Consider the following 21,085-nt stretch of genomic DNA (forward strand, 5'->3'; position numbering starts at 1 on the left):
AGCCTCTTAATGTCTGATACTCAGTTTCCTCATCTTTTCAATGGAAAAAAATAATATTTGAATAATCCAGAGGTTTGTGAGGCAAGCACTATGAAATTGCATCATTGTTGTGTAAATGTGGATCATAAGTATCATTTTTGCTAATCTCCTCCTCTTCCCCTTTCTTCTCCTCCTCCTCTCCTCCTTCTTCCTCGCTCTTCTCCTGCTTCTCCTTCTACCCACCACTGATACGCGTGGGAGCTCCGATCGGCTCAGTTTCACTCCTTCTTAGGCAGCTTGGGTCTCCCTGTTCCTGTGAGCTCACTATTTGGTGACAGTGAGGCCACCCACTGAACTGTAGTCCACTTCAGCTCAGGACTCCTGAGTTCAAGTGATCTACCATTCTCAGCCTCCCAGGGAGCAGGATTTGCAGCCAATAGTACTTTATCCAAGCCACCTAATTACTTTCTTTCCTATTAGGTAATAAAATTTGGATGTGTGCTTACCTTTCCACTATTTAGGGAAACACATTTGCTCAAAAAAATTGTACTTTAAATAAAATTTCATGAGCATATATTTAAGCTACTTAAACAGATCTATTTTCAAGAAAGTGAAGAATTTTGTTTGCCTCTAATACCTATGCTAATTTCAAAGAATTATTATCTATTCATAAAATTCATTATCATCATATGAATATAATATATTAGAATATAACTCTAATATTGCACAAACATAAAAGGAACCAAACAATTTTAAATTTTAGACTTTTTTGTTGAATTGAAACTTTGCCCTTTGATTAAATTACTTTATTAAGGTTTCACTTTTTCTAATGCATCCATTGTAGCACTAGGAAGTTTGAGGAAAAGCATTGGAGAAGAAAAAGTGTTCTTTTCTAATTTTTTAATGCTTCCTACATGGGTGATAAATCTATCATACTTTTATAATAGGACATTTAATTTCCTCTCCCAGATACCAGATTCTCTTTATAACCAAAAAATAAATCCCTCCAAACCTATATACCAGAAGCCTCTTTTGAATTTTTAATTCTTCTTCCCTTAAAAAAATACATAAATTATTTTGGCCACAACTGAAAAAGTGGTACATTGTAGAATAGTAGCCCTTGCAAATTTGTGTCCAAGAATAACTTGCCTTGCAAAATAAGTAACTTATTTAGCATACAGATTTGCACAGGCTGTTTTTCAGGAGTTGTGGTGCTTTTGCCTTTAATCTCAGGATGAGACCTGGGAATCCCTGGTGTTCATCTATCTTTCTTCAGTCAGCTGTGATTAGGATCATGGGTCTTTTCTCCTATCAGTAAAATTAGGCATAAAAATTATGCTTATTTTTTAAATTGAAGGGTACTTATCAACAAAGAAAATATTCCTTCTGAGTTCAGCAGCCTCGAGGATTGTATTTTGACGGCACAGGAAGCAGAAAAATACCAGGAAAACAACTGTGTATATATTGAAGAAAACAGCAAACCTAAACGACAGAAATCCAGCACCAGACTTTCAGAGATTAATGACAACCAAGATAATCACATAGTAAGTGCATTTTTCTTGTAAAACATTGAAATGCAGCATGTTTAGGAAGATTGTTTCTTTCTGCTAAACATTACAGAATATGAAAACTCATTTTTGCACCCAATTTCATAGAATCATCAAATGTCAGAGATGGAAGGAACCATTGAAATTGTGTAATCGTGTAATCTCACTTGTTTACTGACAGGGAATCAGAGATAGAGAAAAGTTAAATTTTTGCCAAGATAGCATTGGTATGACCTTTTTCAAGCAAAATCAGCATTGAGTTTTATAGCCTTTGGAATATTTTTGAAAGAGGTTAGATTTTCATCAAGAAAAGTTGATGTCTTTTCTCATTTCCACACCATCCTTTGAGTGCTACCTCATAGTTTATATTTTAAAAATAAATGAAGACAGAAAAGTGGCTAGCACATAAATCAGTATTACTGCTGTCCAACCTGACCATGAGCTGCAGTATCCTGAAAATAAGGGGCCAGAGCACTCCCTGTCCCCTGCCTTGGCTCCTCTCAAAGCCTCCTGCCTTCCAGGGTTCATCCCCCAGGCTTCTGCCCAAATTCTTCCTTTTTGGAGAGCCTTTTGGCTGACCGCTACTTTAATATTGTATGATTATTATTTTTAATATAATTTTATTACCAACTTATTAACCATCTCCATGAAAACAAAACAGAATAAAATCATACTTGAAGCCATAAAAAATGAAAGAATGAATGAAGAAAGGTAGTATGACCTAATGAAGAACAAAACATCTGGTCTCAGAATGAAATCCTACCTACAATACATATTTGGTTATGTGACCTGGACAATTCACTTAATGTCTCAATGCACCCAGGTAACTAACTTTCTGAGACAGCCAACTTCAAAGCAGGTACTACCCTGCGAATGAAGATGGAGTTTCGCTACTGAGACTTTCAACACTAATGAAATCTCAGGTTTAGAATTCTCCCTAACCCTACTGTCCCAAAGAACTTAAAAAAGAATAAAAAGAATTGATAATGCTGAGGACTTCCCTTACTAAAGTTACCTTGTATATATGTTGTGTATTCATGTATACAAAATGTATTTGTATGTATAAAAGTATATGTATACATATATATGCATAAATAAAAATATATACAAATGTATGTGCATATATATATATACAAGGAATGTGTATATACATACACTTGTGAATATATATGTATATATATCAAATATATGTGTGTATATGTATATTCTCTCTATATATACATATGTGTATACACTGCATATATTATACATTGTATATATTATGTGTGTATACATAAAATGTATTTTAGATATAAATTTTATATTTATATACGTGTGTGTGTGTGTGTGTGTATTATCCTTGTATTTCCCAGTTGAAAGTAAGCTCCTTGAAGGCAGGGATCATTTTGGATCTTTGTATCCTCCGTTTCTAGAATAGTGCCTGACATAGAGAATATACTTGGTAAATGAATAATCTATCAAATTAATCAAGATATTTGATGATAAAAGGTTGGTTTTAAATGTTCATTCAAAAATCAATCAATGGTTCAACAGCTTAGACATATAAATGTCACTGATGTGGTGTTTGGATCATTGGGCAAATCTCTTTAAACAAAGAAATGTTTATTTAAAGTTTATTGTATGCCTAGTTTTAATTCATATACCTCAGTTTCTTCTCCTATAAAATACTTGCTTCCTAATTCATTCTTGTAAAAAAAATTAGAAACTTAGAAGATAAATTATATCATTTTAGTGGATAGGGAATTCAAATATAGACTGATGGTTTCTTTGAAAATTCCTTTAAGCATTTGAGAAATTCCATTAAGGAAACTTCTTCTACCAGTTCAGAACAGCATCACGTCTGCAGCTTGTTTTCTTAGAAAGTTGCCTTGTTGTCTTTCATTCTTAAAGAGGACCAAAGCGACATCACTATGTTAGAGTCAAGTTACAATGCATCTGACTGTGGCTAATCAGACCAGTATGAGCTTGGAATGTTCTACCACAGTTCTGGCACTAATAGTCCATGTGAACATATAGGATGGATTCTCAAAATTTGTGCATCTCGCAATTTGGGGGGGTTTTTTGTTTGTTTTTGTTTTTTAACTACTTCAATTCTGCTTTGCTCATAGAGCATAGCACCTTGCCTGGGGACGTTAAAAGGTTAAATGACGTGCCCTTGCACATAGGATACATCAGGGGTGGACCTTGAAGCAAGATCTTATGGATTCCATTATCAATTTTCTATTTATTACAACATGCTGCCTTTCAAATTTTCTTGAGTCTTATTGTATAAAATGACCAATATATGGAAATGTTTTACATAATTGCACATGTATAAATTATATCAGATTGCTTGCTGTCTCAGGGAGAAGGGAGGAAAGGGATAGAATTTGGAACTAAAAACTGTTTTTAATGTAATTGGGGGAAAATAAAATATTATATAAAATGGAAAAAAGTCATACATATGTATACTGAGATCACCAAAGGACAGCTAATAATATTACCTCATAAGTATATAGAGTCTATTTTGGAGATTATCTTGGCTTTATGATTTACTACCTGTGTGATCTTGGGCAAATCACTTTAATTTTCTCTTACCCTCACTTTCCTCATTTATAAAAAAAAAAAAAAAAAGGATTGGACTAGATGATGTCTAAAGTCCCTTTTACATTTAAATTTGTGACTATGATCTGTGATTAATTTTTTTATCCCAGTCTATGTTTCCTATGCCAATTAGCATGCTTCAGGACTATACTTACGGTTGATAGTTTATTTAAGTAGAAAGATATTAAGGAAAAAATATTAATTCTCTCCATTATAGGCATGAGACAATGAGAAACAATCTTTAATTAATTTTATATTAATCTAAATCTAAGCATTGTTCTACTTGGAGAGAGACATGATAGAATCCCCTAATGTTCTCACATATCTCTCTAACACATTATTTTAATATCTTGTTTTAAATAAAGAAACTTTCACAATATGTTAAAATATAGTTATAGCTCAGGGTGAGGTAAAAGTTAATATTTTGCTTCATCAGACAGAAAAATTGTTACTTGGACTTTAGGCATACTTATGGAGAATCATTTTCTTAAAATCCCCCAATCCTGTTTCACCATGTCCTTCATGGGCTTTCCTTTGCAGCTGGCCAAAGGAGAACTGACAGAGGCAGAAAATTCTTCACTCTCCTTAATATCCTAACCAGAGGCGGGGAACCTGTGGCCTCAAGGCACCCACCCCTGGATCCTTTCAGGGGGTGGAGGAAAGTGGTACAAGAGCTATTTTCCATACTAAATCTAGGTGCCATTCTTCATCTATTTTCCTAAAATAAAGGACTTCAGGTGGAAAGGGCTATTTGAAAGAGCCTTGGGCTTAGATGAGAACACCTGTATTTAAATTCTGACTTGGAGGCTAATTAAGCTGTGTGACCTTGACAAGTCATTTCATTACTTCAGTTTCCTCATCCATAAAATGAGGTAATTATTTATTTACTTCTGCTCTCATTTTTATTAGCTTTATTTTCTTATGTTTTTGGAATTTCCTTCCCTCTCCCCTTTCTCTAGTGTCTTTAGGTACAGATAATTCATCGAGTCTTTTATATTCTCTTATCAATGTAGGCACACTATTGTAATTTTTCTTCTAAGAACCATTTTGATAAGGGCTGCTAATATCATTAACTTTTAAATATCATTTTATTATTTTTTCAGTTTCATCCTTAATCCCTTAGTTTTTAATAGATTTTTTCTTTCCATTAATCATTCCTTTTATATTCATCAATACTATAGCAAATGTCATTATGTGAATTATTTCATAACCCCCATTACTTTATTGTTCATTATTTGGAGAATAAAACCCAGTAACTTTTAGAGAAGAACAGAGATCCCAGAACTAAGTTGACAACAATATTCATATGGGTTTACTGTTGTACCTTGGTATATATTGTCCATATAACTTGACAATTAAATGTTTCTTTAAAGCAGTTTCAGCACTAAGAAACCAGCCATTTACTAAAGTATTACTAAAAGCATGGATTCTTTTGAGAAAACACCTTTAATCTAAAAATAAAATCAAAGAAATTGAACCCTTCTTTCCAATTTAAAAAATTCATCTTGCTGTGCTTAACAGCAAGCACACCCACCATTTTGACGCACTCTGTGCTATTCTAGCAATCAATCATCAAGCATTTAATAGAAGTCTGTTCTGTGCCAGGCACCATTTTAGGCAGTAGGACCCCATTGACAAAAGTCTCTGTCTTCCTGATACTTACATTACATATGCACATATAAGTCTATACAAAATATATACAAAGAAAATAAAGGGTAATTTTCGGGCAGGGTAGGAGGCTGTTGCTGTTGCTAGAAAGAAAAGTCTCTTCTTGTAGGAGGTCGCATTTGAACTGAGCTTTGAAGGATGCTAGAGATTTTAAGAGGTAGAGATGGGGAGGGAATGTATTTCAGGTATATTGGACAGTCTGTACAAAGATAGACAGGACATGAAATGTTTTCAACTCCAGCAAGAAGACCTATGTGGCTAGAGCACAGATTGACTGAATGAAGAGAAATGGATAGATAGATAAAAAATAATAATTACCACACTATCAGATATATTAAAAATAAGTAAGAATTACTCAATAAACTCTGATGATTCTATCTCACTTCTAGGATAAAATATAAAATCTTTTGTTGGCATTACACACCCTTCATAAGCAGCCTACCACACACACCTCTACAGCCTTCTCCCACCCTATACTACGCCATGTACTTTATGATTCAGTGACACTGGCCTCAAACAAGAGACTCTATCCTTTGACTGTCCTCCATGCCAGGGATGCTCTCCTTCTTCAACTTTTATCTCCTGCCTTCCTTGGCTTCCTTTAAGTCCCAGCTAAAATCCCTTCTACCTTCCCTGATCCCTCTTAATTCTGGTATCAACTCTCTTTTGATTACTTTCAATGTTTTCTGCATCTAACTAGTTTATATATGTAGTTGTCTGCGTATTTTCTCCTCCGTTAGAATGTGAGCTCTTTGAGACTTGGGACTGTTTTTTACCTTTCTTTTATCCCCAGTGTTTAACACAGTGCCTGGTACATGGCACTTAATATATGTTTGTTAACAGATGATTTCATTTTCTTTTGTCAGTTTTTATTGATTTCTCAACTTTAGCATAGAATATCACAAAAATGAAAGGAGAGAAGATAAAAAGGAAGTTCTTACTTTATAGGGCTAAGGAAGAGAGAGAAAATTAGCTTTGAGATTAAAGCTAAGGTGAGCTTTACTTTACTTTTGAAAAAGTCATTCTGGTCCTTTTTTGAATGTTTTAATAATAATACAATTGCAAACAACATGGCATGAAAGAGAGGGGGCATTGTATCCATGAGTGCTGGGCCCAAAGTCAAGGAGACTCCTCCCTCTCCTATATGAACCTGGGCAAATAATCAATTTCTATGAACCTTGGGTAATTCTGGAGAACTTCTTAACTCAGTCACAGATAAATGTGCCCTTCATTTGGTGGAAGTGGTTTCCATGCCAGGATTTCCCCAACCTGATAGTATCATGTCATTCAGGAAATTAATGTATGGAATGAAACACGTAAGGAGAAGTCTAACTCTGCCCTTAGTTTGTATTAATGAGAATTTATTGGCTATGAAGCTCATTTTCCTCTAGTTATGTGACGTTAGAACAGTGAACCAGTTCTGACTAGCAGGGAAGTGCTGAGGTTAACTTGTTTTGTGTAAGAAGAAAAATCACTGTCATGCCCTCTAAAAAAGATTCTTTGACATTTTACAATTTTAAACAATATTTTTTGCCTTGAGGGTTTTTACATGCTTCTATGGTCAAATTATCTCATAGTTGCCTTTCAGTAACAAAACTCAGAGAATTAAAGAAAAAAGAAATTGGAAATAATTTCCACAATCTAAGAGTTAGTCATAAAAAGCCCTACCTTTATTAGACTTGAGATTATTTTTCTAAATTAAAATTTAAAAATCTTTGTGATTTTGGATTGAAGGGATAAGGAAAGATGGGGCCTGAACTTCAATGTGTTAAAGTGCATTTTACAATTAGCTATTAGAATTTGATTTCCTTGTATTGTTTGATATTTTTGATTTAAACATTAAAATTATTCTAATGATGACACTGTCCTACAAGTGCACGTTAGCACATTGAATATTCATAACCTGGTTACGTAAAATGGCCTGCAAGGACACCATGTGCTTTCACAGAAGCCTTTGGGTTTGCATTTAATAGACAGTCACCTATACTTAACTTTGGAATTGAAATCAGCTAGACAACAGGCAAAGTTAAGTACAATGGAAAAAAACAACAAAAAACCCCAGCATTATTGGTGAAGCTTTGTGGGTCCTACTTATTTCAATGGACACAAACTGATCTATCTCCCTAAAGTTCTCTCCTCCTGTTCTGATAGGCTGACCTAACTACTGATTGACCCTTCAGTGCTGACCTCAAATGCCACTTTTACTTCTAAATTTTCTCTGCTCCCCTTAGCTGGAAGGGATCCTCATCTGATGTTTTTGTACTTTGTATTTCTCATATGCATTTCAACACATATTTATTAGATATCTACTGTGTATATATCACTGGAGACAAAAAAAAAAAGCAAAAATAAATTAGTTACTGGCCTCAAGAAGTAGAGAGCTTAACTTCTTGCCTCCTAAGGCAAGCCCAAGAAGGATAGCTTCTATAAAAAGGAAACAAATAAGTAACTATAAAATATATGCAAAGTCAACATACTGGTGTCACAAGGAAGAGGAAATATAACATGAAAGACCATTTCAACTGTCTTTGAAGGGAACTAGGTATTCTAAGAGGCAGAAGTGATGAGAGAAATCATTGACTTGGGGTATAGCTTATGTAAAAGCACCAAGGATTAAGATGGAATGTTGGGATGGAGAATAGTAAACAGGCCAGTTTACCTGGAACACAGAATGCATGGCAAAAAGCAATGTGAAATCATTCCAAAAGAATGAACCAACTTGTGAAGTGTTTTAAGTACTAAACAGTGGATTTGCTATTTAATCCTGAGGCAACAGGAAGGAACTAGAACTTCTTGAGTAGGGAAGCTATGCAAAAAAAAAAAAAAGAGGGGGTCATGCCCCATCTTTCCTATGCTTTCAATCCAGAATCACAAAGATGAAGAAAAAAAGGAAAAGAAGAAGTCATATTAAATATGACTTTGATATTTAAGCCAGGGAGAGTTGAAATAGAAAACCATAGACTGATAATAATAATACATATTAATGCAAATTTATAAAAATCAAATATTAATAAGGAGACTATAAACATATCACAAAAAATCTACCCTAGATTGATTTTTGCCAGGAATTCAGGGCTAGTTCAATTTTAAAAAATACCTAAACACATAATTGTCCATTTTAACAAAAACAACAAAAATCATATGATTATATATTATATTATATATTATATATATTACATAGATGAAGAAAAAGCTTTTGACAACATATAATACCCATTCCTATTGAAAACACTAGCCACTAGCAAGCATAACAATAAATGGACCTTTCCTTAATGTGATAAGGAGTACCTATCTAAAATCAAGCCCGTGTTATCTGTAATAGGGATCGACTACTGGCTTTTCCAGTAAAATCAGGGGTAAATCAAGGATATCCATGATCATTATAGCTATTCAAGACAATGCTAGAAAAAACTAGCTACAGCAATAAGAGAAGTAAAAGAAATTGATGAAATAAGTACAAGCAAAGAAGAAAGAATGTCATCACTTTTTACAGGTGATATAATTGTTTAGAGAACCCTAGAGAATCAACTAAAAAGCTAATTAAAATATTTAACAACTTCAGTAAAGTTGCAGGACATAAACCCTAATACATTTTAAATGTTTCTGAATGTTACCCAAAAATCCAACAGGGAGACATGGAAAGAGAAATTCCATTTAAAATAATTATAATATATATAAAATACTTGGGAATCTACCAGCTAAGGCACACGTAAGAACTATATGACACAATTATACTACACTCTTTACACAAATAAAGGAAGCTCTAATTAATTAAAAAATATCAATTACTTATGGATAGGCTGAGCAAATGTAATAATAATGATACCTAAATTAATTTACTTATTCAATATCATACTAGTCAAACTATTAAAGGATTCTTTTATAAAGCTAGAAAAAATAATAAAATTCACCTGGGGTAACAAAAGGTCAAAAATCTCAAGAATACTAGATCTCAAGCTGTACTACAGAGTAGTAATCATCAAAACAATTTGGTACCAATTAAGAAATAGAGAGGTTGGTAAGTGGAACAGATTATTTACATGATATATTGAAGTAAAATAGCAGAACAGCAAATGAGCCTTTGACAAGCCCAAAGACTGCAGCTATTGGGACAAGGACTCACTATTCAACAAAAACTCTTGGTGAAACTGGAATGCAGTCTGAAAGAAACTAATTTTAGGCCAGCATTTCATACCATATACCACGAGAAGCTCCTAATTGTGATATGACTCAGACCTAAAGGATAAATCATAAATAGATTAAAGGAGTTAGGGAGAAATTGCCTTTCATATAAATGTGGAAGAGTTCCTGATCCAGCGAGGAATAGAAAGGAACAGAGAAGGTACAGTGTATGATTTTAACTACATCCAGTTTTTACACACACACACACACACACCCCAATATAGCTAAAATTAGAGTTGACAGGAGGGAATAAAACCTTTGCAGCAAGTTTCTTTGAAAACATTGCATTTCCAAGTTTATAAGGAACTGATTTAAACATATAAGAACAAGAGCCATTCCCCACTGATAAATGGTCAAAAGATATCTAAAAGTTGTTTTCAGAACAAGAATTCTGAGTCATCAATAGTGACATGAAAATGCTTCCATTCACTATTAATTAGAAAAATGCAAACTAAAACAATTCTGGTTTCATCTCATACCCATCAGATTAGCAACACTGTCCAAAAGAAAAAAAAAAGGAAAATTATGTGTCCAGGGGGATGACGAAGGATAATCACATTTGTGCACTATTGGTAGAGGTGTGAACTGGTCCAGTCATTCTGGAAAACAACTTGGAACTATGTTTAACCATATCCTTTAACCCCGCAGTAGCATGATTAGACATATATATACCAAAGTAATAAAATAAAGAGAAAAGGAACACAATTACACAAAATCATGATAAAAACCTGAAATATTAGGGGTTTACTATCAATCAGGAAATGACCAAACAAATTATAATATATGAATAATAAGTGATGAAAGGGACAGTGTTAGAGAAACTTGGGGAGAATTGCAAGAACTGATAAACAGCAAAATTAGTAGAACCAACTGAACAATTTATTCTATAACATTATATTGAAAAAAATTAAATTGAGACCTAAGACCTCTTCTCAATGCATTAATTAGTTATGATGACAGAGAATTGATGTTGCATGCCACTCACCTCCTAATAGTTCACTGAAGGACTTTGGATGCAGAATGAGACATGTTTTTGGACTTAACCAATATGGGAATTTATTTTGCTTGACTATGCTTATTTGTTACAAGTATTTTATTTTGTTTTGTTTTCATTGGGAGGGAGGGGTGGAAAGGACAGAAAATAAATACTAGCTGACTTTTTAAAAAGTTAAAAATAATAACTTTTTGAAAAGAAACCACCTAGTGTGAAGGCCATCACTTCCCATGGGAGCCCATTCTGTTTATTAATAGTTCCTCATGTCCAGCCTGAATTTACTTCTATACAACTTTTACCAGTTGTTCTGTATTCTACCGTCTGAACCTTTGTGGGAAAACTTGAAGGAGAGACTTTGTCCTTCTATGACAATATTTTCAGAAACCTGAAGGAGGCTATCATTTTCCCTTCCTGTTGTCTCTTCTTCTTCCTAAACATCCTCATTTCCTTTAATTGATCATCTTATGACATAGTTTCACTCATAGTGTTTACTTTTTAAAATTGTGACACATTACTAAACATAATGACTCTGAAGGTGGAGTTCTTGAACAATATCCTGGTATGGAACAATGGGAAATATCACCTCCCACATTCTGGACACTATGCTGCTCAAAATAGATTAAAAACACATTCCTTTAGAAAAAAACAATTATTTCACATGATTTTATTGAGCTTACATTCTACTAAATTCTTCAGATCTTTTTCATATTAACTTTTACCTTATCCAGTACATACTTGCAAAGTTGGTTATTTTGTAAGCCAAATGTGAGATTTTACCTTTATCTCCATTAGATTTCACCTTTCAGCACATTTTTCTAACCTTTGAAATTTATTTTGGATTCTGATTCCTGTATCTGCTGCATTTGCTATCCCTCCAAGCTTTCTTTACCTGCAAATTTGATAATTTTGTTATTACTCAAGTCATTGATAATGTCAAATAACATAGGAATGAGGACAGATCCTTGGGGGCAGTCCAATAGAGACTGCTCTCTGAGCTGGCATTAATCATCTAATAACTCCTCTTCAGTCAGAGTTAGTCAACAGTTATGAATTGACCTAATTGTATTAATGTGTTCTACCTGGCATCTCTCCATCTTGCCTGAGACATTTTGTCACATGCTCTGCTAAAAATCTAGGTAAATTGTGCTATATCATTCTCTTGATCTTATGTCAACTTTGTACTAAAAAAAGTTCATCTGGGATGACCTGTTTTTGATGAAGCTGTAGTCTCTTAGTGATCATTACTTCCCTTTCTAAATATTGACAAACCGTCCCTTCAATAACATTGTGTATAATTTCTGCATCTCACTATATCCATCTATCAAATTCAGAAAATACCTAACAAGGCTGCTAGAGACAGAATTAATATTTCTATAATGATTTCTGAATTCTTGCACAAAAGGGGTTATATAAGCACAAAAAATAAAGATATCTTGTAAAGTTTCTTATATCTTCTAATAGTTTAAATATGGCAAAAATTAAAATCAGATTGTTTCTGCGTAAAATGTAACATCTGTATATCACATGCAGTGCCCTGTTTAATAGTAATATATTGCCTTATAGACTATGGAAAGCATCCATTCTACAAGACCTCAGGAGAGACTTGGATGTGATAATATCCTGGAACTAATGTCTGATGAAAGGTAAGTTCATGAGACCATAAATAAGTTTCTCTCTCTATCTCTGTATGTCTCATGATATATATAATATATATATATACATATATATAATATGTATATATTTCTATAATACATGCTATATTAAAGTATTTATTCACTTATTTTCTGACATAAAAGAATCCAAGTGGGGGTTAAAAAAAAAGAAACCATTTTTAACAAAACCAGAAGAACAATGTAGATAATGAGTGCAACAATATAGATGGAAAGATCCCTAAAAAGAAATCAAATCCTGAGTAATTTTTTTAAAAAAATAGTAGTGGTCCTGTGAACAACAACAAAAAAATAAACAATGGAACAGAGCTGAGACAATCCTCAGATATAATGTTACATAGATTGTCAGATGTCTTTACCATATTCATTGTTTCGCTGACCTGTTTTATTTTTTTTATTACTAGAGAAGGTTCCATTCTGGAGGAGTCCTCTATCTATAAATGAATGTAATGCAAAAACAGAAGGCTTGGTAAAAACTTATCTTTAAAAAATAGTTGATTGTTTTAAATAAAGAAATAATTTCAACTTCATTTGTTTCTCACTGGTGTTTTTTGTGGCCAGGCTGATGTTTATGTTCAGGTGAAGGAACTTCTCTTTCCCAGTAACAATAGTTCAAGCTGTGTATATTTTTCTCTCTTTTTTTTTAAAACCATTCAGGTTGGCTGCTATATAGAAATATAAGTGTACCAGAAGTCTGAAATAGAAAAAAATCCAAGGGAGGAAAGGATGAGAAGTGTTGTAATAAAACAAATTTTCTTGTCTTCATGCAATGTGTACTTGTTTGTTTGTTTGTTTTTAGCAAGGAAAATAGCAGTGACAGGAAGTACCCACAGCATTCCCAGGTCAGTATGCTAATGTTTTATATATTGTCTGTCAGTGTGAGATAGAGCAACTGGGCCATGCTTGACTAGATTATCATCACTGAGATGGGTATACTTTAAGAAGGCTCCTTAAGAAACATTTAAGATTCTTTTATTGAGTAGATATATAATACATGTTTATGGAAGAAATTAATGAAAAGCAATGGATTTAATACTGATTTGGGAGTCAGAGGACATTCGCTGAAATCTCATATACTCCTGGTGTGAGTTTGGGTGATTTATTTCACCTTCCTGGATCTCAGTATCCTCACACACAAAATGAGGGGCTTATTCTAGAGGGGTTTGGGGGTTCTACACAATTTTAGAAATATGAATGTTTCTAGTAGAAATGATATTGAGCAACAGAGAGACTTCTTTTGGCTTTCATACCACATAGTATGTCTCTTTCCCTTTTCCATCTTGTTTCTTGAAAAATAATAGAATGTTTTAAATTTGTGGTGGTTTCTCCTAAGTCCACACTGAGGTATTGAACTCAGGCTGCTCCTACTGGTTATTCAGAAACAGAACAGATAACCCAAGTTCTTAAATATTTTCTTGAAGTTACATTGCTGACCTCTACATTAATATAGGCATTGCGTGCTCAGCACAATGATAGCGACACTCATCTTAGTATTTGTACCTGGATTCTAAACCTCTTGAGCTCTTGATTTTTTGGAATTCTTCCCTAGAAGAAAAAAATATTTCCTACTTTTTCAGTTTATTCAGCAATTATTTATTAAGGGCCTACTATGTGCCTAGCATTATGCTAAGCACTGGAACTCTGGAGATTAAAAAATAACAAACAGTCCCTAACCTCAAAGAGTTTACATTCTATTGCTTGGGGAAATGTTCATGTAGAAAATTAAATACAAATTGTCCAAAATAATTTCTGGGGAGAAGGCACTAGCAACTTGGGACATCAAACGAGGCTCCCTATAGGAGGTGGCACTTGAACTGAGTTTTTCAGGAAGCTAGGGATTCTATGATGCAGGAGTGAGGTGAGATGTATTCTAGAAATGGGGAATAATTTGTTCCAGGGATCCAAAATGGTAGATGGAGTATTAGGTGCAGGTTTGTTTGACTGAAACAAGGGCGTAAAAGAGCCAAACATGAGATAGGACTAGAAAAGCATATTGAAGACAGATTATGAAGGTCATTCAAAGCCAGAGGAGTTTGCATTTTATCCTTGAATTAATAGGAGACCACCAGAGCATCTTGAAAAGAAGTAGAATCAATATAGGTAGAACCTATATCAGATTGCATGCTTTTTCAATTAGGGGGGAAGGGGAGCTAGGAGGGAAAGAACTGGAACTCAGAATTTTAAAAAAAATGAATATTAAAAAAATTTTTACAAGTAATTGGGGAAAGAAATATTAAATAAAAGTAAATAAAAGGAATGTGATATGGTCAGATTTGTAGTTTAATGATATCACGTCAACGGCTATATGGAGAATGAATTGAAAAAGGGAATGAGCAGTAGTTATTTCAGATGATAGGCAAAAGTTGCAGAGGGTAAGGTGAAGTTGAGAAATCTTGGCAACTGTTTTGGATGTAAGAGGTAAGACAAGGCAGAAAGAAGAATCAAGGATGATTCCAAGGTTGGAAACCTGGGTAACCATAAGGACTTTGGTGCCCCTAATAGAAATTGGGAAGTGTGGACAAGAGGAGGGTTTTCAAGGAAGTGACCATTGTCAGATGCTGTAATAAAGTCATGGAGGAAAAGGATTGAGAAAAGTCCATTGGGAATTAATACATCATTGGTCTTAGAGAGATTGAGAAAAGTTCATTGGAAATGAATAAATCTTTTACATATAAATGGGGAAAATAAAATATTAAACAAAGAATTAAAATATGTGGAGGGAAATTAATAAATCATTGGTATTCTTGGAGAGATTAGTTTAGTTAAATTAGTTACTTAGTTAGATTAGTGTGGTTAGCTAGATTAGTTCTGTTGAATGAGGAGGTCAGAAGCCAGATTGCAAAGGACTAAGAAGTGAGTAAATGAGAAGGTAAAGGCAACAAGTGTGGACAGTTTTTTTTGTTTGTTTGTTTTTTTAAGAATTTGGTTGTGAAAAAGAAGAGAAATCTAGGGTAATAGCTGAAGAAAATGGTAGAATCAAATGCAGAAGGATTTTTTGTTGTTGTTTGTTTTTAAAGAATGGGGGTCTTCTGAGTATGTTTGTTGGCAGTACAGAAGGACCTGGTAAAGCAGAGATTGAAAATTCCCTCTGTACGGTTGTTTTGAGAAGCATTTGTTTTCTAGTATTTCTGCCAGGGAGTACAGACCTGGCCTCACAGCTTTTTCACATGCTGAGAAGGATAGGGACATAGATCTTGAGATGGAAAGGTCTTTCAACTGGTATTCCTAGCTTATGCTATCACTTTACTGCCTTCCTTCCCTTATGGGACCCAGTTAGCATACTGATTTATCCTTCTTTGCCTCTTAAAGGGCAGAATCTCCACCTTGGCATGTTCTATTTTCCACCTGTGTTTTCATTACTTTATGTGCCCTTTTTCCCTTTCATAAAGCATCTACTCATGACTCTATGCATTACTTGAAAGAAAATTGCTGAGGCTTTCTCCTCTGGATGGGGCTCATCTCAGTTCTTTTATGCCTGTCATACTTTGTAAGATACAAGACTCTAAAGAAGGACTTTTGGAGGTATTTTATAACATTAATTCACAAATTCCAAAGACAACCAGAGACCACACTGAAATAAATCAATTCTAAGGACTCCTTGGATAGCTTCCAATGAAGTCACACACAAGTGAAAAATTTAGCTTGACACCCTCTACCAAATACATTTGCTATCCTCCAATACAGCTTTTAACCAGCAGCACATAGCACAATGTTTACTTGCTTAAAGACTGTTTGGTAATCACCATCATTATAAAGATTCAAATGAGAAGGTAAGCACAAGCACAAAGGATCTGCTGAGCTATCTGACACACTCAGAAATGCACAAGGTGCCAAATTGAGCATGTCTGTCTAATTTTGTCATGGTTTTTATAAGACATTTGCACCCTATAAAAGTCATGTAATTTGACAGGTTATCCTAAAATGATAGGGGATTCCAATCTGTGATTTAAAAATAAAAAGCAAAAGCCCTACCATGTTTCTCTTCTTTTAAACTCATATTTTAGAACAATGTCATTTGGAGTTTAGTTTTTTCTAATTTTCAATTCTGGTTTTCCAAATCCTCCCTTTTCTCTACTCCAGTAGCTTTTTAAAAAAAAATGATGCTTCTGGGTGGTATACTCAGTCAATAAAGCAGCCGACTTGGAAACCCAAGGCTGTGTTCTTCTACACTCTAGCTCTGTGACCCTGGGAAAGTCACTTAAGCTCTCTGCCTTAGTTTCCTCATCTGTAAAATGGATTTTATGGCTTCAAAGATCCCTTCCTTCTCTGAATCTCTAACATTATGCTACAATGGTTAAAATGTTTCAAGAAGGCCTGATTTCAACTTCTGTCTCCCACTTAGTAGCTATGTGATCTTCACTGCTAACCTAAGCCTTCTTCATCATCTGTAAACTTAGGGTGTTGAACTAAGTGGATTCTAAGACATTTTCTAGCTCTAAATCTATGATCTTATGGAAAAATAAAAATGGGCAAAGTAGAGAAAATGCTTTTTAAAAGCATTTTCAAAAAATCAACAATTCAAAAGACAATACTACCTAGAAATAGGTAGCAAAATTATATTTCTAATCTTTCTTAAAAGTTTTATTCCTAGTAATTCCCCCAATGGGGCAGCTAGATGGCACAGTGGATGGAGTACCAACCCTGAGGTCAGGAGAACCCGAGTTCAAATACAGCTTCAAACAATAGCTGTGTGACCCTGGGCAAGTCACTTAACCCTGTTTGCCTTCATTTAAATGAGCTGCAAAAGGAAATGGTAAACTACTCTGTTATCTTAGTGGAGAAAATCACAAATGGGTCACCAAGAGTTGAACATATCTGAACAACAATTTCTCCAATGGTGGTGGTCCTCAGAGTTGAACTATGTTTGTTAAGTTGTTTTGTCTTTAAACTTTTTATACAGTTTTTATAAAGAAATATAAATTCAATACAAACTGGTAATTAATTGCACAGAAAAGTATTATCTTAACCAAGAGATCAGATTATATAGGAATGACAAGGTCAAGAAAATGTTAAATTCCTTCAAAAAAAAAGTTTTGCATTCCTTGTCCTCTATAAGCCTCTTGCTTAGAGGAGCTTAGAAATATACTTTTGATAACAAATAGGTCATTCATAATGAAAAAGTACTTTATTATTTTTTTACTTACCATTGCTTGAAGGGGAGGGGGGAAGGGTCTGGATATTAAAGAGGAAATGCAGGAGTTTTCCATTAAGATTAAGAAAAAAAATTAACTGATAAAGGATGCCAAACAGTTGATACCTGGGAGTACATTAAACTCAGCAACAAATATTTGTTGAAGTGAAAGATTCCATTATTTCAGCTACTAGTTTTTCATACTAAAAAGTTTGGAAATTTGCTAGATGATAAGTAATTGAACTTGAAAAAGCGACTACCTTATTTGGATCCATTTCCAAGTTAGTTCAATCTCAAAAGGATTCTGAAACCTTAAATTTCACATCTTTTCCCAAAGTTTGATGTGTTGGAAGCTTATATGTTTCTCCTTCCTCCAGAGTAACACGTCTCTTCTGTATAGGATGAACTGCTACTTCCTGTGTAATTTGTATTACCTTAAATGTTAGGTTTGATTGCATTTTTCCGTCTGATGAATTGTACTTCAAATACTACCCAATATCCACGTCTTATGAGATCCTCTCCCAGTCGCCTCTTCCCTCCCTCTGATGGAAGGCTGGAGGGCAGAGCAATAAACTCTTCCCAAAGCCTTTCTTTATAAAGGTCTCAAGGGTTAAGTGAGTTGCCCAAACCCATTCAGTTAATAAGTAGCAGAATTGGGATTGGAACTCAGGTCCTTTCACTCCAAATTCAACATTTTCCCCAAAGTCTTTAAATGCCAAACCAAGAAGTTTGCATTTCAGAATCAACAGGGAAATCTCTGGAGCATCTTGAGCAAGATTGTGTCATGGTCCAACCCGTACTTCTGGAATATCGTTTGTCAGCTCTGTGAAGAATAGATTATGGTTGAGAGATCTAGAGGCAAGAAAGCCAATTAAGAACCTATTGCAATACAGCTGTTGAGAGATGATGAGAGCTTGAGCTAAGCTGTTGGCTGTGTGAGTGGAAAGAAAGGGCTACATGGGAAAGATGTGGAAACAGAATCAACAAGACTTGAGAAGCGATGAAATGGAGAGAGTAGAAACTGTGGTGTCGAGAAGGATAATGGTACCCTGTACAGAAATAGGGAAGTTAAGAAGAAAGGATAGATTTAGAGGGAAAAATAATGAAGTTCATTTGAGACATGCTGTGTTTGGGATGCTGGTCAGGTGGGGATAACCAGCAAGTAGTTGCTAATGCTGGATGGGTGCTCAAGAGACAAAGACGAAGGTTGGATATACAGGTTAGAGATATTAATTGGGCTCGTGGGGAAAGTGTAGAGTGGGTGTAGAGAGAGAAGAGAAGGGAGCGAAGAAATGGTTATGTCATGTTTTTGTATCTTAAAGAACTTTTGTGTTTGTGTCAAATTATTGTTTTAAAAGACCTATTGTTTTATCACAGTTTACTTATTAGAGGCCATCAACATATATAAGGATGTATAAAACAGATACAAGATAATGGGAGGGAGGGCTGGAGTAATTAGAAGGAATTCATGTCTCCATCTCCCTTTCTCTCTCATCCTCTCTCCTTCTCTGTCCCCTTCTCCTCTCCTCTCTCTCTTTTACACACATGAACTGATGATAGTCTATTTCACTAGAGAAAATATTACTTCTCATGAATCACTTCTTGGAAATGTATTAAGAGCCTTTATTCCCGCTAGCACTGTTAAAGTGGATTAGATGATTAAGGGGAGCTTGTCAAGCAAAGTCATGTTTTATTTTGAATATGTGAAATTTATCATATGAGTTATTTTTAGGTTTTCCATTTTTTAGGGTTTGATTGGGTTACGATCCTTTTATTTAAAGAAATTACCTTAAGAAATCGAACGTGTTTTGTTCTTGTACAACTCTTGTTTTTCTTTATGACATAGTAAGGCAGATGAAATATTCAAGAGATGAAGGAGAGTGGAAACAAATGACAATTTCATGTTGCACGATATAAATTATTCATCACTGGCCTGACAGCTCCTTACTTTTATCAGAAGGGGTTAAAGAGAAAGAAAAAAGAAAGACGGCCTCTCTGCAGTTTTGGCTCTTACCCAGATTCTGCACTGCTCCCAGCTGATACGCCAAGCCCCACTACCATTTACATTTGCGCAATATTGCTTTAACCCAGAGAGCTCCTCCATAAATAGTCCTGTTCTCTCCACGCCCTGCTAGAAAACAAGCAGAGGAAATCAGAGAATGGGCAGCCTGCAGTTTCGCCGGCACTAATTGAGCTCAGCCTGCCTGGCCTGCGTGAAGGCTTTCTTGTTCCCAGCCTGTGATCGTAGCTGTCCAGGGCTGTTTACCTTAGAGGCTAGCAAGTCGGCTTTGCAAAGACTGTGTTGCTACCGCAGCCTTAGCAACAGTGAAAGCGGTTTCTTTTTGTTTGTTTGTTTACAATCTAGGGGAGGCACCCTCGGTAAAGAAACTAGCAACTCCCTCCCCTCCTCCCTGCCCCCAAATCAATATTCATGACTGTCAGCTGCATTCAGCTATCAATACGAGCTGCCTTTGCCTTTGGAAGCTTTACGTAGTAGCTTTAGAAGGAAGGAAAAGTTCAAGGAAAAGCATATGGGAGCCTGATATGCGGGCGAGTGACTAGAAGTAGCATCTAGGGCTCCTCAAGCAAGGATCTGGATTTGGGGCTTTGCACTCCGTGCAACCACTATTTGAAAGCTTCCAGCCTAGAGGAAAAGCCCTTGCAGGCAGCTTTTGGCTTTTCTTGTGCGTGACAGTTTTACGTGGGTGTTATTGCAGATCTTCACCATGAAGATTCAGGAACATCCAAGCCTACCTGAAACGAAACTCCAGAGAAACCAAGACTCGGATGTGCAGGAAGACACCTTTGTCCCTGAAATGCCTCAGTTGGACTTGACCGCTTTGCGCAGTGAGAACAGCTGGGAAGGTACGGTGGCGCGATGTTTTCTTAGTTAATGAAATAGCATGTGCATACCACTACGTGGAGGAAAGATGTGACTGCATTGGAATAACTACACTTAGGTTAAATTACCTAAAATGACAGAAAATCTCTTTTGGTCTGACTGCAAGTATGTGCCACAAATGATATTTCCCAGTGTAGCATCATCTGCATATTCCATTTCACTTCTGAAAAATGTTCTTTTGCACGTACTGTTTGCAGCTCAGGATAGTGAGGAGGCAGGCTGCATTTATTTATTCCTTTTATAGTATGGCCTTTTCTCCCTCACCACATTCCAGTAAACTGTTTCCTCATCATCATTAGTCCCCTCACTCCTAGCAGGGGGGGAAAAGACTTTATTTTTAACAAATCAAATTGAAATCAAATTCTAAATCAGAGTGAAGAAAAACAGATCCTGCTCAACATTGTTATACTCCAGTAACCCTTGCCTTGT

At 35.1% G+C, this 21,085-nt stretch overlaps 1 protein-coding gene across 3 annotated transcripts in view; it reads left to right on the top strand.

The window, feature by feature from the left end:
* FAM13A (family with sequence similarity 13 member A) overlaps window positions 1-21,085 on the top strand; it is a 91,439-nt gene that overhangs the window by 33,506 nt on the left and 36,848 nt on the right. For 2 of the 3 annotated variants that reach the window (XM_072625428.1, XM_072625430.1), the window contains exons 5-8: window positions 1,337-1,523; window positions 12,517-12,596; window positions 13,423-13,465; window positions 20,472-20,619. In XM_072625428.1, the coding sequence (XP_072481529.1) occupies window positions 1,337-1,523; window positions 12,517-12,596; window positions 13,423-13,465; window positions 20,472-20,619 (458 nt within the window). The remainder of the gene's footprint in view (window positions 1-1,336; window positions 1,524-12,516; window positions 12,597-13,422; window positions 13,466-20,471; window positions 20,620-21,085) is intronic. The other variant, XM_072625429.1, reaches the window with a different exon arrangement.

The sequence above is a fragment of the Notamacropus eugenii genome, chromosome 7, assembly GCF_028372415.1.
Source record: "Notamacropus eugenii isolate mMacEug1 chromosome 7, mMacEug1.pri_v2, whole genome shotgun sequence".
NCBI lineage: Eukaryota > Metazoa > Chordata > Mammalia > Diprotodontia > Macropodidae > Notamacropus > Notamacropus eugenii.